This window comes from Ovis canadensis, chromosome 16, assembly GCF_042477335.2.
Source record: "Ovis canadensis isolate MfBH-ARS-UI-01 breed Bighorn chromosome 16, ARS-UI_OviCan_v2, whole genome shotgun sequence".
NCBI classification, from domain to species: domain Eukaryota; kingdom Metazoa; phylum Chordata; class Mammalia; order Artiodactyla; family Bovidae; genus Ovis; species Ovis canadensis.
The window spans coordinates 81208810-81225888 of record NC_091260.1 but is presented as its reverse complement, the minus strand read 5'-3'; the positions used below and the strand labels follow the sequence as shown (position 1 = coordinate 81225888).

Genomic DNA, 17079 nt, shown 5'->3' with positions numbered 1-17079 from the left:
AAAAGAGGGCAACAGAGGATGAGATGGTTGGATGGCATTGTCAACTCAATGCACAAGAGTTTGAGCAAACTCCAGGAGATAGTGATGGACAGGGAAGCCCAGCTAACTGCAGTCCATGGGGTCACAGAGAGTCAGACAGGACTAAGAGACTCAACAACAACCCCCAACATTACTACATCAAAACTCTACCAGGTGGGCTTTGGGGAGCCAGTGTATGGTACATTTCTCAGATATTCTGATGCTCAGACAAGTCTGAGAATCATTGAAAATGCCTTTGATGAAGATGTTTAATCCCCAGACACGGGATACTGTGGCTTTGAATTCCTTAGAAATGAAGGCAGGATTGGTAGCAGATTCATCTAGAGCACTTGCTGGACCCTGATGTGTCTTATTCATCTTCGAGTCAAGGGCCATCCAGGGGAAGGTACTTTGCTATTTCCCCTTCATCACTTTCTCCCCGAGGCAGCCTCCACATGGATGACGCCTGAATCCTCCATTTCTCAGGCACATCCCCTCTGCTGTGCGGTTACCTTTGCCTTGACTGAGTGCTTTACAGGAATTTCAGGTGGAGGCCGCAATAACTACATCTGCATCCCCCTGGGTGATGAGCAGGGATGGTGCAGAAGTTGGGCGGTGTTTGTGCAGCAGGCTTCCTTGGACCCACCCTTCAACCACGCTCAGGTTACTCTATTGCATGGGTCCTGCCCGAGCTCTGACATCAAGAGTACTGGGTTCCAGGCCCAGCCCTGAGGCTCTGGACTAGCCTGTCTCCAGCCTCCCATCTCAGTGTCATTGCAAATATAATGTCTACCTCGTAGACCTGTAGTGAGAAAACAGTACTTAATGTGCTTAATATCCTACCCGAAAAATTGTGCTTACAAATGGGAGTTGTTCTTCTTCCTGGTGGTGTTAAACAGCTCTAAGGAAAACGGCTGAGTCTTCAGCCTCTGCCACAAGTGCAGAGTCTCCGGCCCCCTGGGAGCCCACCTCCCGTGTGTCGCTGTCTCCCAGCCCTGTGCCCCTCCCTCCATTCATCATGGGGTTCTCGGCAGAGGAAAGCCCACATGGATCCAGGAACCATGCACCCCTCTTTGCGTCCTCCCTCTCTTCCCTTCCCCTTCTTTCTGTATCCCACTCATTCAGAACTGCTCTCTGGGACTCCATGCAGTGACTGGGTGGGCTCTGTGCTAAGTCGCTCAGTTGCGTCCAACTCTGTGACGCCATGGACTGTAGCCCGCCACACTCCTCTGTCCGTGGGGATTCTCCAGGCAAGAATACTGGAATGGGTTGCCATGCTCTCCTCCAGGGAATCTTCCCGACCCAGGAATCAAACTGGGGTCTCCTTACTGCAGGCAGATTCCTTACCAGCTGCGCTGCCAGGGAAGCCTGAGTGAGTGGGTACCAGACACTAAAGGCCAAAAATGGCTTGACTCTCCAAGAGTGTATCTGCCCTGATGGGACGTCTTCAAGGTCACGGAGCTCCCAAGTCCCCAGGCTTCCTTCCTAATGCAGCAAGTTGTGCTCTTCTGAGGTGGATGAAGATGGCAACCTGAGGCAATCCTACTGGACTAGCTTTAGGAAGTTAAGAAGCAGCAGCTGATTTAATGGGCATAGGCAGCAGCTGTCAGTGGGATTCTTATAAGCTCAAGGCTGCAGCTTTCTCAAGTGACCGTAAGGATGCACTGTTGGCATTTTGGGTTTTGACCATCTGCAAAACACCTTCCTGCAATGCAGGGGACCTGGGTTCAATCCCTGGGTTGGAAAGATCCCCAGAGAAGGGGATCCCACTCCAGTACTCTTGCCCGGGAAATCCCATGGACAGAGGAGCCTGGCGGATCACCATCCATGGAGTCTGAAGAGTCAGACATGGCTGAGTGACCGAGCACGCATGCCCACACCCCGCACTGGAAATGCTTTTTTATAACTGAAACGTCTGCCCTTCCCAGATACCTGGCCGTGGGCTCTGTTTAGATGGTGGGCACCTTCAATAGCTGCACAAATGGTAGTTTCTCCCGGAAGGGTCCATGACCACGTGGATGTTTTCCCCGCTTTGGTTTCCCCTTGCCGGCCTGCCTGGCACACAGGAGGAGGGGTCTTCGCAGGGCTGACCTGTGTTGGTTTGGGCGCGTGCGATCGCCGACCTTGTTCTTGGCTCTGACAGCCCCGTCTCTCTCCCGCAGCTTCGGCATGGTCCATGACGGAGAGGGCAACGTGTGCAAGAAGTCGGAAGGCCACATAATGTCCCCCACGTTGGCAGGACGCAACGGGGTCTTCTACTGGTCCCCCTGCAGCCGCCAGTACCTGCACAGGTTTTTAAGGTACGAGCCCCGCGGCTGGCTGCGTGTCTCCCGGTGCCTTGGACGCTCACGGCTGGGTCCGCCGAGTCCCGTCGGAGCAGTCCCCAGACTCAGGGGTACCGGCCGCTCCCCTCCTTACTGTGTAGCCAGGTTCCTAAGGGGCCTTGGCGCACGAGCCATCTGTGGCCCGGGGGTTGGGGTCCCCCACTGTAAAGGAGAAGCAAAGAGCATGCTTCCTTATTTTCAAAATACTTGCATGCTGGCTGGAAACGGGAGGGAAGTGGCTACTTAAGTCTCTTTAAACACACTCACATGTCTGAGCTTCGTCAAGGAGAGCGTGAGAATCATTGCTCTTGTTTCAATTATATGTTCTTGGGGAAAAAACTTAACCCATGAAACCACCTTACCTTAAGAATTTGTAGCAGATTATCGCAAGAAAAAAATTAGTAGACTTGAAAGTCAGAGAGATAAAAGAAATGAAGGAAGACCAGGGGAAACATACAAATATATAGATCCTGGGGCTTCCCACATGGCACCAGTGGTGAAGAACCTGCCCGCCAGTGGAGGGGACATAAGAGATGCAGGTTCCATCCCTGAGTGGGGAAGAGCCCCTGGAGGAGGGCGTGGCAGCCCACTCTGGTATTCCTGCCTGGAGACTCCCATGGACAAAGGAGCTTGGTGGGCTACAGTCCATAGCGTCACAAAAAGTGGGACACAACTGAAGCAACTTATCTCATATAGATTGTAAAGGACAGCCTTTGGCTGTGATGTTGAAGCTTAAAATTAGGCTAAGGTGTTTCTAGAAACCAACACAAGTATTTCAAGGTAAGCAAAGTTTTCCTAGCACAGAATTCTTTAGAAATATAAAAACTGTATATATGTGTATATAAACACAATTGCAGATTTATATAGCTACATACATTTATAAGGGCCTCCGGGGTAACTCAGCTGGTGAAGAATCTGCCCACAATGCAGGAAATCTGGTTTGATTTTCTTTTTTCCTGTTGCACAAATTAATTCGTCTTGTTCCCTGACCACCATTTGGGCAGGGTCACGGGTGTTTTCCTCTTGGCTGTGCTCCCAGTGTGTTGCTTATCATCCGATGGGCAGCTTCCCATGCCCACCTGTGATAGCAAGCCAGTGGCCCATTTCCCTTTCCTTCTGCCTTTTCCAGCGCTTCTCCAGACCTCATAGCATGCCTTCTGAGTTGCATCCTGACCGCCAGCCTGCAGCTGTGGTCCTCCCTCACAGCCTTACCCTGAGACCTCAGCCAAGATGGTACATTTTACCACCTGAAGGAATGGTGGCTGCTTTCCATATCCCGTGCCACCCTGGAAGGGTGAGAATTTTGTGGATGATATCTGTATCCTGGGCCTCTCTGGTGGCTCAGTGGTAAAGAACCTGCCTGCCAACTCAGGAGACATGGGTTCGATCCCTGGGTTAGGAAGATCCCCTGGAAGCAGGCACGGCAACCTGCTCCAGTACTCTTGCCTGGAGAATCCCATGGACAGAGGAGTCTAGTGGGCTTCAATCCATGGGGTTCTAAAAGAGTCGTACAGGACTAAGTGACTAAACAACAAGAATAACAAATCTATATCCTGTAATATAAACCTGTACTCTAGGGATATACACTTGATCGCTTTTTAAAATTTCTGTTCCCAGAAGGGCAGCATTCACACTCTTCTTCAACTGACACCACACAATGGGTCCTTTCAACATTTGCTTTTCCCTGTACAGTGTTCTCTTGGAGCCAGGTTGGGGATTGTCAGCACTGTTTTTAGCTGCTTCATGTAGCTGCTCAAATTTTTAGGGGTGTGTGTGTGTGTGTGTGTGTGTGTGTTTGTGAAGGATTCTGCTTTCTCTAACAAAGAAGTGTATTGACAAGGAAATTTTTTAATGTTTTTATATCTCAAATCCTTTGTATAAATTTTATATCCTTAAAAATTTAATTCTTTTTCATCTTACTGGTCTTGATGAAGATATGTAAACATTATAAAATTTTTGAAATGTGCTCTGAAAACCTGAAAAGTGCAGGCATCAGGGACGCAAAGTGTGGGCTTGCAGGGAAAATCAGCTTCATGAAAGAGTTTGGGTTTTTAACTGCCAAGAAATATAGAACTCATGGAAAGAGAGCAGTCCTAGTCTGAGAGAATAATTCTCTCCATGACATTAATCATGGGTGCAATCGTCAAATCAAAATGTGACCCTGGGAATGACTGATAAGAGTCTGGAGCCCAAAGCTGTTTTGTTCAGTGATACTGGAAGGTTAAATGCATGCTGCAGTACGCTTATTGATTTTTGTGCCGATTAGTAAAACTCTTCTCTAGCCATGCAGTAATAAACAGTTGCTTTCAGGGAGTTTACTAATTTCTTTGCACCACATAATAATAAAAATGCAAGATTTTTTTTCATGCTCAGAAATGTGTTTTCTTGGAAGATCAAGTTTTCCAAGAAAGCCTCTCATTGTCAAATTCACTCTTCAGATTCTTAGTACTTGAGGTGTCTGGTTGTGAACTGAATGTGGCCACAGTGTTTCAACCCTGATTTTTCGTTGGCTTAATGACCCTGAATCCATCTTCTTTTACATGTTTTCTGACTCCCTAACTTTTAAGTAATCAAAACACTGTTATATTCACCACCAGTTAGTCAGCAGTTTGGATGTGATCCCGACAGTGAGTAAGGACAAGTGACCAACTTTTCAAAGATGAATCTGCTTTCTTTTATTAGCAGTTTAGCATTGGGTATACAGAAAAATTATATATAATAAGGGAACTCAATTGGTCTGAAGTTGTCAGCACAACTTTTCTCTATACTTAGTAGGTAAGTGTTTACAGTAAATTCCTCAGACTCATGAGTAAAGACATATGTCACTTCCTGCAGACAGACAGACAGACTTCATCACATTTACTCATGTCTGTATCTGGGAGGCCTAGGACTTAGCGAAATTTTAGCTCATTATTTTAAACTTAATGGCAACATGGGCTCATCTTCAATTTGCTGCCTGAAAGTTTGAATCATGAACTGCTGATCAGAGAACATCGCCTCCCCTCTCATCACGAAACTGAACTGAACTGAAACATTTGTTCAGTCGTGTCCAACTCTGCGACCCCAGGGACTGTAGCCCGCCAGGCTCCTCTGTCCATGGGATCCTCCAGGCAAGAATGCTGGAGTGGAGTGCCGCTGCCTTCTCCAGGGGACCTTCCTGACCCAGGGATCAAACCCAGGTCTCCTGCGTTGCAGGCAGATTCTTTACTGTCTGAGCCACGAGGGAAGCCCTCTCATAACATAATCCACATTCATACATGAGAAAGGTCATTGCAGGGAAGCAGGAGTTTAAAGGGGCACAGATGCCCTGGCGTGCCCCAGACCACCCTGTGGATGAGAAGATTTGATTTGGCCTGAAAGAGTCTGTTTGGGGGCATAAGAGAAACAAGACACTTCAGTTTATATCTTGCCCTTCTGTTTAATGTTGATCTTAAGAAAAACAAGCCCTCGAGTCACGGCTAAGTGTAGTTTTTGTGAGACGGGAGGACAAGCACTTTCCCGTAGATCCGCCAGGGAATCAGTTCATGTGCCAACCTGGACTTTCCCGTGTAAGCCTGGGAGACCTTGACCATGGCAAGTAGGTAGCCTTTTCTGATGGCCCGTGTCCTCTCTTGGAAGAAGAGGTGGTGAAGGTTAAAAAAAAAAATCTCTGGAAGTCTTTAACCTGTTATGGTTCATGAGTCATAGCGGGGAAAAGGACTTTGAAATTTTCTTATAGAACTTCTGGCTTGGCCTAATATTCTTCATTAATGTTATTTTTTTGCTGTGCTTGACCACATATATAATATATATATGTACCAAATTATAAGCTCAATAACATTTTACAGCCTGGGGGGCCACAGTCCATAGGGTCACAGAGCGGGACGTGACTGAAGCGACCTGGCTCACACGCACACACACTTCAGCATAACTCCCATGGAGGGCATGGTCTGCAGCACATCACGATGGCCAAGTCATGGAGGCAGCCTGAGCGTCCTTCAGGGGGGGAAGTGTGAAGAGGATTTGGTACATAGGAGGTATATGTGATGTTTATATGTGTGTATGCACTGGTGTGTGTGTGTGTGCGCGTGTGTTTAGTCTCTACGCGGTGTCTGACTCTTTGCGACCTCATGGACTTTAGCCCGCCAGGCTCCTCTGTCCATGGGATTCTCCAGGCAAGAATACTGGGCTGGGTCATCATTTCCTCCTCCAAGGGATCTTCCCAACCCGGGGATAGAACACAAGTCTCCCGAGTCTCAGCACTGGCAGGCGGATTCTTTGCCACCGGCGCCGCCTGGGAAGCTCATATGACTGTGTCTGTATCTGCCCACGCACACAGTGGAATATCGTTCAGCCCGGAGAAAGAGGGAAGTTCCATCATGTGTGGCAACGCAGATGAGTTTTGAGGGCGTTATGGAATGTGTGAAAAGAGTCAGAGAAAGACAGACATGGTATGATTTCACGAATGTGTGGCATGTTGAAAAGAAAAGCAGAAAGAGAGAACAGATTGTTATTTTGGGGTGAGTAGGGTGAGGTAAAGATTCCCCTCAAGGTGAACAACCCCACAAAGAAAAGTTGGGAGATGCCTAAGGTGACCTACTGCTGTGGAATTTGTTGTGATTACAGAAGTGTTTTATTTTTGTTTCTTTGCTGCTAACGTTTGCTTATGGAAATTTATAAGCAAAATTTAGTTGCTATTTGCAAACACTTGCTTGTCCTCCTCCCTCCCAATGCAAAATTATCCCGAAGCATGTCTCTGTAGGGAAGAGAATGCCCTGTTGGTGGAGGAAGACATCCCTAATTGGTAGTTAACCATCTGCTAGTGAACTGAAGGAGAGAATGAGCTTCTTCTAGGCCTGGGAATCTAGTCAGAAGTCAGCCTCCGTATAGAGCATTTCTGATGGAAATCATGATACATGTTCCATGTGGAAGCTGGAGGCTATTGTGCAGGAAAGGGAGGAAGGAAAAAATCACAGCCTTTGAAACGAGTTGATCACATTTCTGCTGTTAACAACGCTCATTTCATCTTTTTATTGTTCCTGGCAAGGAGTGTACTTTAGACGGTGTCTGTTATAGGAGCTTCTTGCCTCGAGCATCTGGTTGTACCATTTCTTCCCACCTTCCCCATGCTAAGTGAGAGATCCCGTGAATGGCAAATGGCCTCCTCGGAAAAGGTGACATAGATGATGAACGCGTGGCCCCTATATTGAATACGATTAAGATAAATGTTTTATTTCGACATCAGGGGAAAAAAAAAAAAGTGTCCCTTCTTCTTTGCACAAGACATGTTGTAGATTTCCATGAGGGGAAACAAAAGGCCTGATTGCGTGTACACCTTTGGTAACTCCTGGCCTCACCAGCAGCTCCTCTGTGTTCCAGCACCGCCCAGGCTACCTGCCTTGCCGACCGGCCAAAGCCCGTGAAGGAGTACAGGTATCCCGAGAAGCTGCCCGGAGAGTTATACGACGCAAACACGCAGTGCAAGTGGCAGTTTGGAGAGAAAGCCAAGCTCTGCATGCTGGATTTCAAAAAGGCAAGCGAGTGTTGGCAAGTGTTCAGTGTGCAATGCTGCATAAAACCGTTTTATTCGGTGAAGCTGACGTTGATGTATGCTGTGTTTATTGGGTACCTACCAAATGTCAAATCCTGTGTGTTAGGGCTGGCCCTGTATAACAGGAAACCCATGTTTTACTGGCAAAGAAGACCGCCGTGGATGCTGCGGTAGGTATCAGCTTTCTCCTGAGTACTGACTTGGCCTCTTGGGTCAGTTCCTTTGGATTTATCATGCGGGAGTTCAGTGAGAGCTCTTGGTTGGTGGAAGCTGGCAAATTAATACATTGCATTCTTTTCAAATGGTGTTTAAGGAACAGTGCTCACTGCCCCTGCGCCCCCACCTTCCTCGGACAGAGACAGAATTTACCATAAGGCCTATCTGGGACTTCTTATCATTAAATTCCTAAAATGAAGTATTTCTAGAGAAGCCCTTCATAGTAGTCCACTGACCCCAGGGACACCAGCAGAGTGGTTTTCTCACATAGATTCCCCATATAACACAGAGACACGTGGTCTTGCTAGACAAGGGAACATGAAGATTTCATAACTCGCTCTACTAAACTGCTCTCAAAGCCACCCATAAATGGAATGAAAGTAGTTGTTTTGGGGGCTTCCCTGGTGGCTCAGTCCATAAAGAATCCACCTGCCAATGCAGGAGACCTGGGGTCGATCCCTGGGTCAGGAAGATCCCCTGGAGAAGGAAATAGCAACCCAGTCCATTATTCTTGCCTGGGAAATCCCACAGACAGAGGGGCTTGACGGGCTACAGTCCATGGGGTCACAAGAGTTTTCTTTTATCCTAGTTTATAATAAAACCAAAAGGAAAGTGGACAAAAATATATAGTCCTCCAGGAATCTCCAACATTTCAGAACATGCTGGGAATATGCCCAATTTAAATCCAACATGATCATCTTCTTTCTTCTAAACTCAAGTAGGTCTCCCCGCAGAGTCAGTTACAACTGTCTGCCAGAACTGGATGTTTATCTCCTCAGCTGGGTAATCTCAGCTTGGAACCAGAATAGTAAATCAGCTAGCGTCAACACAGCATTCCCTGGTGGAGGAATATGTAAGATCCCTGAGAATTTTTTCTGTTACTCTTCTGTTTGCGAAGGAAAAGGAGTCCACATCTGACATTTTCTTTCAAAGGTAGAGTGTTCTACAGCATACTCCTGGTTTCCACACTGTTTTGCTGAGACTGTGGGCTATCATCCATGGTAAACTAGTGCTGCTTGGAAAATACAGGGAGTGAGTTAAATGCAGCATTTCTTTCTATTCTTGTTATTGTTAAGTCACTAAGTCATGTCCAACTCTTTTGTGACACCATGGACTGTAGCCCGCCAGGCTCCTCTGTCCATGGGATTTCCCAGGCAAGAATACTGGAGTGTATTGCCATTTCCTTTTCCAGACATCTTTCTATTACTGAAGAAATACTTACACTCAGGGAAATGCATTTGTTTTAGATTTACAATTCAATTTTTACCTGGTAACCTTTTATCAAACTGAGGTCCTCTCTTGGTCCTTGCTTGGTAAGAGATTCTGTTAGTTTGTTTAATAATATTATTTACAGCTTCTGTAGCCTCTGCAATATTTGTTACTTGGTATGTAATGATTTCAGAGATGAGTGTTAAAATCTTTAACAAAGATGATATATTTTTCTGTTTTTCCCATCGGTTCTATTAGTTTTTGCTTTGTGTATTTTGAAGCTAGGTTTTTAGGTGTATACAAGTTTTGGACTTTTGTCTTCCTGATCCTTTCATTAATGTACGATAACTTTATTTTACTTTTGATACTGTCACTTTGCTTGAATCCTGCTTTATCTCATGCTGATACAGCCACATCAGCTCATTTAAGAACACTCTCCCCATTCTTCACCTGCCCGCTTCTCCGTGTTTTTATGTAACATGTGTCTCTTGTAGCATCCTTTAGCTTGACATTGCTTTTGTATCCAGTTGAACAGTTTCTAGCCTTTCACTGGAATGTTTAATCTATATATGTTTAATGTAATTATTGACATGGGACTTCCCTGGTGGCTCAGATGGTAAAGAATCCCCCTGCAACGCAGGAGACCTGAGTTTGATCCCTCGGTTGGGAAGATCCCCTGGAAGAGGGCATGGCAACCTACTCCAGTATTCTTGCCTGAAGAATCCCCACAGACAGAGGAGCCTGGCAGGTTATAGTCCACGGGGTCGCAATGAGTCAAGCACGACCAAGCGATAAGCACAACAATTATTGACATAGTGGATTTAAATCTCCCATTTTGCTGTTTGTTTCCTGTTCTCATTTCTTTTTTGTGTCTGTTTTCTTTTGAATTAAATCTCTTTGCAAAAATTCTATTTTTTGAACCAGTTTGCTTTTCAGCTGTCTTTTTCTGGTACTTTTAGTGGTTGCTCTAAAGCTGCATCTGTAACTTGCAACCTGTGTAGGATTAGTATCAGGTCACTTTATACAAAATGCGGGATCCTTACAACAAATGGGTCCATGGGGGCTTCTTTCACACTTTGTCCTATCATCATGATATATTTTATTTCTTTTGCAAGCTATGAGCCACATGGCACACTGTTACAATTTTTGTTTTAGAATAATTTATTATATATTTTTAAATAACATAGAGTCACCTTTTATGTTAACCCACACATTGGCCATTTATTATTCATGCTTCTCCTTACAGGTCAGTTTCACACTGTGTCATTCCCTTGCGGCCTGAAGAACTTCCTTCAGCATTTCTGTAGGAGAAACCTGTGGCCGTAAAGAATCTCGGGTTTTCTTTATCTGAAAAACGTCATTAATTTACCCTCAGTTCTGAAGAACAGTTTTTTGTGAATATAAAATTCTAAACAGTTCATTCTTTGTTCCTTTTTCTCCCTTTAGACCCTTTAAAGATATAGTTCCATTTTCGTCTGGACTCAGCTGTTTCTAATAAGAGTTTGTCATCATTTGCATCTTTCTTCTAACATTCCTGATCGTTTATTTAGACAATTCATCAAACTTTGCATTTGGTTTAAGTTTCATACTAGAATCACCATTTGGTTCTTTTTTATAGTCTGTATTTCTCTAGAGAATATCCCATTTGTTCACTTAGGTCCATTTTTTGAATATATTATAACATATCACTTGCATTGCAATTATATATTGTGATATATTGTTATTTTATGTTAAGTATATTCATATTACATTGTTATAGTAGGTGAATTCTTTTGATCCCCCAAGCCTTTGTTTTATTATTCCATTTTTTTGTTTAGTCACTCAGTCATACCTGACTGTGACCCCATAGACTGTAGCCCTCCAGGCTCCTCTGTCCATGGGATTCCAGGCAAGAATGCTGGAGTAGGTAGCAATTTCCTTCTCCAGGGGATCTTCCAGACCCAGGAATTGAACCTGAGTCTCCCATATTGCAGGCAGATTCTTTACCATCTGAGCCACCATTATTCTTCCTTAGGGCTCATCTATTTGGCGTTTTCCTTAGCTCTAAGGCACAGCCTGTACTCTACCTATCAGACACCTTGTGGTTCTTACTCATAAGATGTGGGCTTTGGGCTTCCCACAGGATGCCCAGATGCTCACTGTATTTCTTCACACTTTGAGTGGGCCAGAACACTGCTTTTTCCCAGCACTGTGTATCCGCAGTCTTCCAGCCCTTATCAGCTTTCAGCTCAAAGATGCTGTGCTCTGCCAGGCCACTTGGAGTCTCATCCTGTGTATCAGCCATTCACCCCTTAGATAAGGACCTGCAGGGAATCTTCAGGGCTCCCTATTCAGTTTAGTTTTTTTCCTTTCTGGCCATCATCCCACAAATTCTGGTTACTTCTGCAGCCCGGACTTGGGTCTCTGCACTCTCAGTTCAGCGAGACCACTGTTGTCTGCATAGGATCCGCATTTCTGTGCCATGGTGGGCAAAATGTACCCAGGCAGGGAGCTGGGCAGAGGTGGCACTCACCTGATGAATTTCTCTTCTCTTGAGAGCTATGTACTGTGTTGCTTGTTGCAAGAGTCTGAAATGATTAGCCAGTTTTATAGCTTTTAAATGTAGAAAAGTAAGCCTAGTACCAGTTACTTCACCATAAACAATTGAGAAGATACCTTTTGAAAAAACAATCCATCAAAGTCAGTATTGGAATATCTTTCCCTATGATGTGAAATTATTTTTTAATGCAAATAAAATTGACATAGTTTTCCTTTTAGAAGTTAAATTCTACTCACGTGCCCAAAGCTTCTAATATAAAGAATCTCAACTTTAGATACAGAGTGACAATTAGATTCTATATATTCCACATGAATTGAAGCATCTCAGGAAATTCTCAATCATAAAATTTAATTTTTCAAACGACCGCCTGCTGAAATCTTATGAGTCTATTTGATTAAGTTGAAATGTAAAGATCTTGAACTTTTCTGATGGGAGAATATAAAATAATAAATAACAGAAAAACTACCCAGTGCCTAAACTAACCCTTGGCACTTAAGACCCACTTAAGGATGAAACCTGGGGAGATGTTGAGGGACAGAGAGGCCTGGCGTGCTGCAGTCCATGGGGTCACAAAGAGTCAGACGTGACTGGGCAACTGAACAACAACAGTTGCTTTATAGTGATGTGTACTTTTGTGTACAGCAAAGTGAATCAGCTCTATGTTCACATGTCTCCTCTTTTTTTAATTTCCCTCCCAGTTAAGTCAACCCAGAGCATTAGGTAGAGTTCTCTGTGCTATACAGTAGGTTCTCATTCAGTTCAGTTCAGTTCAGTTCAGTCGCTCAGTTGTGTCCGACTCTTTGCGACCCCATGAATCGCAGCACGCCAGGCCTCCCTGTCCATCACCAACTCCCGGAGTTCACTCAAACTCATGTCCATCGAGTCGGTGATGCCATCCAGCCATCTCCTCCTCTGTCGCCCCCTTCTCCTCCTGCCCCCAGTCTCTCCCAGCATTAGAGTCTTACAGGCTCTCATTAGTTGCCTGTTTTATGAAAGTGGAACTGTACTCGCGCAGCATCAGTAATGTATACATGTCAGTCCCAGTCTCCCAGTTCATCCAGCTCCCCTTCCCCCTTCGGTGCCCATTCGTTTGTTCTTTCTATCTCTGCTTTGCCAACAGGATCATCTACACCATTTTTAGTTATTTTGAACACTGTGTCTTTGTTAAGTTCCTGTTCTGCTTCATCAACATTGCTTGGTGTCCTGAACTGACAATCCGAGGTGCAGCATGTGAGAACTGGGAATCTGATCGCCTTTGTGTCCTGGGTACTGTTGGCAAACTGGGATGCCCCCCGCCACCGGGCCTGCCCCACCCCCTCCAGCATTTACTGCATTCCACATCCCTATCCCTGGAACCATTATTTAATAGTATCTTTGTTCCAAGAGGACCCTAAAGTTTTGTTAAGAATATAATGATCATATTGCTAGTTTAATACCACCCTTGGACTTAATGCAGAAGTTAGCAGTAAAGTCAAAATATGATAAAACCAAGAGGGAATAACTGGATTTGAGTTGTTTAGATAACAAAATAGACATCATTTGAGATGCTAGGGCTTCTGCTTGTCTCCAGGATAGAATGCCACATTGTTATTGAGTGGCCAGCGTTCACATAAAGACACCGAAGCCTCGAATACTTTCTGACATGTTAGAACACAATGACGTGAGTTATATATTTCAAGGCTCTTGTAACTCTTGATGTATTTCTACCTGGGGGCCTAGAATTGGGGACTGAGCAGTTTGAAGTATGGGGCTGAAATACACAGATGGCATAAACTGGGCACAGGCTGAAGAAGAGACACATCATGTGATTTAGTGGTGTGCTGACGGCCACCAGCCTCCTCTACATGGGAGCTTCTCACTTAAAAAACTTAAAAACGGTCACTTTCATTAGTATCTTCCATCTATATGTCTATATTCTGCAGAATGTTTCCCAAAACTGTCATGTAAGAAGACTATGAAAATGCTTTTAGCAGTAGTCTCAGTGTAGCATTTTCATATCATAAGGTTACCCTCCTAAATCATCTTAGATGTTTCCATGATCACAATTCACTGATCACCATTATGATCATTTTACACTAAAGAAGTTTCTGCTCACTCTGTCCAACGTTTCCACAGAAACAAACTAACAGATGTTTGACTCACTCAGAAAGCATTTATTGAAAGCCAGCCAGGTGCTAAGCACTGTTCCAGGTATCGATAACAAAAACATAAAAATAATTTAACATTTTAAAGCCCCATTTATTTTACCCTCTTCCATCATCTCCGAAACCTCCCCAGGAATTAGCAGCATTGGCTCCCTCCAGCCACAGCCATGAACCAGGCTGGGAACTGGAAGTGAGCTCACATCTCCTCAGGATCGGAATCGAGAAAGGACATTGGCATGAGTTTGGTGCCTGTCGGGTGCCAAGCCCTGAGGCGGGCACAGGACCTCAGACACTTCATGTGGCCCCTGGGACAAGTTGATGGGCAGCTACATACAAGGACGATACCCGGGTTCTGCCTGCCCAATCTGTCCTGCCCAATTCACACCAGATACCTTCTCAGAAGCCCAAACCCTCCCCTGGGCCTCTATGTCCGTCTCCTGCTAACCCAGCCATAGGAGCTAACCATTCCGCTATCATGCACTTAATCGGTCTGTATGTCCTTCCCTTTGCTTGTACTTGCCCAGCCGCCGGAATCAGTAGGTCACCCCAGGGCAGGTACCCCTCCCCTGCACCACTGTCTGCAATCTGTGTGTGCCTTGTCATATTTGACCTTGAGCCTGGGCCCACGAGTCCTGATCTTAAGGAAGTTCCGTTTGCATCCTGGTTTTCTGTCACGATGTCATCCGTGCAAACAGAGCTCTTCCTAGTTGTCTCTTTGGAGACTTACAGACACCCAGCCCATGATGTGACGGATGCCTTTGGGTCTTCTTATGGCTCTGATCTCTAAACACCCCATTCAGGTCACGAACAGAGACCCCATGCTAATTAACACAGCATGCTAATTAATGTCATGAGAACCAGGCGCAACACTGCCCACCAGGCATGACACGTTTGCCCCAGTACCACTTCATGATTCTGCCAGGCTCTAGTGAAAATACAACTTAACAGTACCGTGATTGTAACCATAGGAGGTTACTATGAACAACTCAAAATAAAAGCAATGAATTGATACCCAAATTAAAGCACCAAAACTTCTTAAAATTCCATGTTCTGAAAATCTGTCTTGAGACACAGGCGGGGTGGGGGTGGGGGGTTGGGGGGGGGTTCTTTAACAACTACTTTAACTGCTAAATATATAATGACTAAATTTGTGGAGATTTCAGAATTAGGTTTTGTGAAGGTAAAATCCATCTGAATTGCTTAAAGGGAAATCTTTCAATCACTCACTCACAGTGCAGAAAGCCTCCTGTGAGCTCACCTCTAGCATCGTTGAAGCAGGAAGTAGAGGCAAAGGCGCCGTGAGACCGCAACTGAAACAGGAAGCAGAGGCACAGACGGCGGGAAGCGCCATCTTTCAGACAGAACCATGTGGGAGTTTTGCTGCGTTGCATTTTCTTTATAACAGGAAGCGCCGTCAGTTCAGTTCAGTTCAGTCGCTCAGTCGTGTCCGACTCTTTGCGACCCCATGAATCGCAGCACGCCAGGCCTCCCTGTCCATCACCATCTCCCGGAATTCACTCAGACTTGCGTCCATCGAGTCAGTGATGCCGTCCAGCCATCTCATCCTCTGCCGTCCCCTTCTCCTCCTGCCCCCAATCCCTCCCAGCATCAGAGTCTTTTCCAATGAGTCAACTCTTTACATGAGGTGGCCAAAGTACTGGAGTTTCAGCTTCAGCATCATTCCTTCCAAAGGAATCCCAGGGCTGATCTCCTTCAGAATGGACTGGTTGGATCTCCTTGCAGTCCAAGGGACTCTCAAGAGTCTTCTCCAACACCACAGTTCAAAAGCATCAATTCTTCGGTGCTCAGCTTTCTTCACAGTCCAATTCTCACATGACCACTGGGAAAACCATAGCCTTGACTAGACGGACCTTAGTCAGCAAAGTAATGTCTCTGCTTTTGAATATACTATCTAGGTTGGTCATAACTTTTCTTCCAAGGAGTAAGCGTCTTTTAATATCATGGCTGCAGTCACCATCTGCAGTGATTTTGGAGCCCCCCAAAATAAAGTCTGACAGTTTCCACTGTTTCCCCATTTGTTTCCCATGAAGTGATGGGACCAGATGCCATGATCTTCGTTTCCTGAATGTTGAGCTTTAAGCCAACTTTTTCATTCTCCTCTTTCACTTTCATCAAGAGGCTTTTTAGTTCCTCTTTACTTTCTGCCATAAGGGTGGTGTCATCTGCATATCTGAGGTTATTGCTATTTCTCCCAGCAATCTTGATTCCAGCTTGTGTTTCTTCCAGTCCAGCGTTTCTCATGATGTACTCTGCATAGAAGTTAAATAAGCAGGGTGACAATCTACAGCCTTGACGCACTCCTTTTCCTACTTGGAACCAGTCTGTTGTTCCATGTCCAGTTCTAACTGTTGCTTCCTGACCTACATACAGATTTCTCAAGAGGCAGGTCAGGTGGTCTGGTATTCCCATCTTTCTCAGAATTTTCCACAGTTTATTGTGATCCACACAGTCAAAGGCTTTGGCATAGTGAATAAAGCAGAAATAGATGTTTTTCTGGAACTCTCTTGCTTTTCCCATGATCCAGCAGATGTTGGAAATTTGATCTCTGGTTCCTCTGCCTTTTCTAAAACCAGCTTGAACATCAGGAAATTCATGGTTCACATATTGTTGAAGCCTGGCTTGGAGAATTTTGAGCATTACTTTACTAGCATGTGAGATGAGCGCAATTCTGCGGTAGTTTGAACATTCTTTGGCATTGCCTTTCTCTAGGATTGGAATGAAAACTGACCTTTTCCAGTCCTGTGGCCACTGCTGAGTTTTCCAAATTTGCTGGCATATTGAGGGCAGCACTTTCACAGCATCATCTTTCAGGATTTGAAACAGCTCAACTGGAATTCCATCACCTCCACTAGCTTTGTTCATAGTGATGCTTTCTAAGGCCCACTTGACTTCACATTCCAGGATGTCTGGCTCTAGGTGAGTGATCACACCATCGTGATTATCCAGGTCATGAAGCTCTTTTTTGTACAGTTCTTCTGTGTATTCTTGCCATCTCTTCTTAATATCTTCTGCTTCTGTTAGGTCCATACCATTTCACCATAGATGTAGATATTAAATGTCTTGGGAAATAGTGCAGCA

At 45.2% G+C, this 17079-nt stretch overlaps 1 protein-coding gene across 1 annotated transcript in view; it reads left to right on the top strand.

The window, feature by feature from the left end:
• ADAMTS16 (ADAM metallopeptidase with thrombospondin type 1 motif 16) overlaps positions 1-17079 on the top strand; it is a 182078-nt gene that overhangs the window by 74750 nt on the left and 90249 nt on the right. The window contains exons 9-10 of the mRNA XM_069556383.1: positions 2181-2318; positions 7701-7854. Of these exons, the coding sequence (XP_069412484.1) occupies positions 2181-2318; positions 7701-7854 (292 nt within the window). The remainder of the gene's footprint in view (positions 1-2180; positions 2319-7700; positions 7855-17079) is intronic.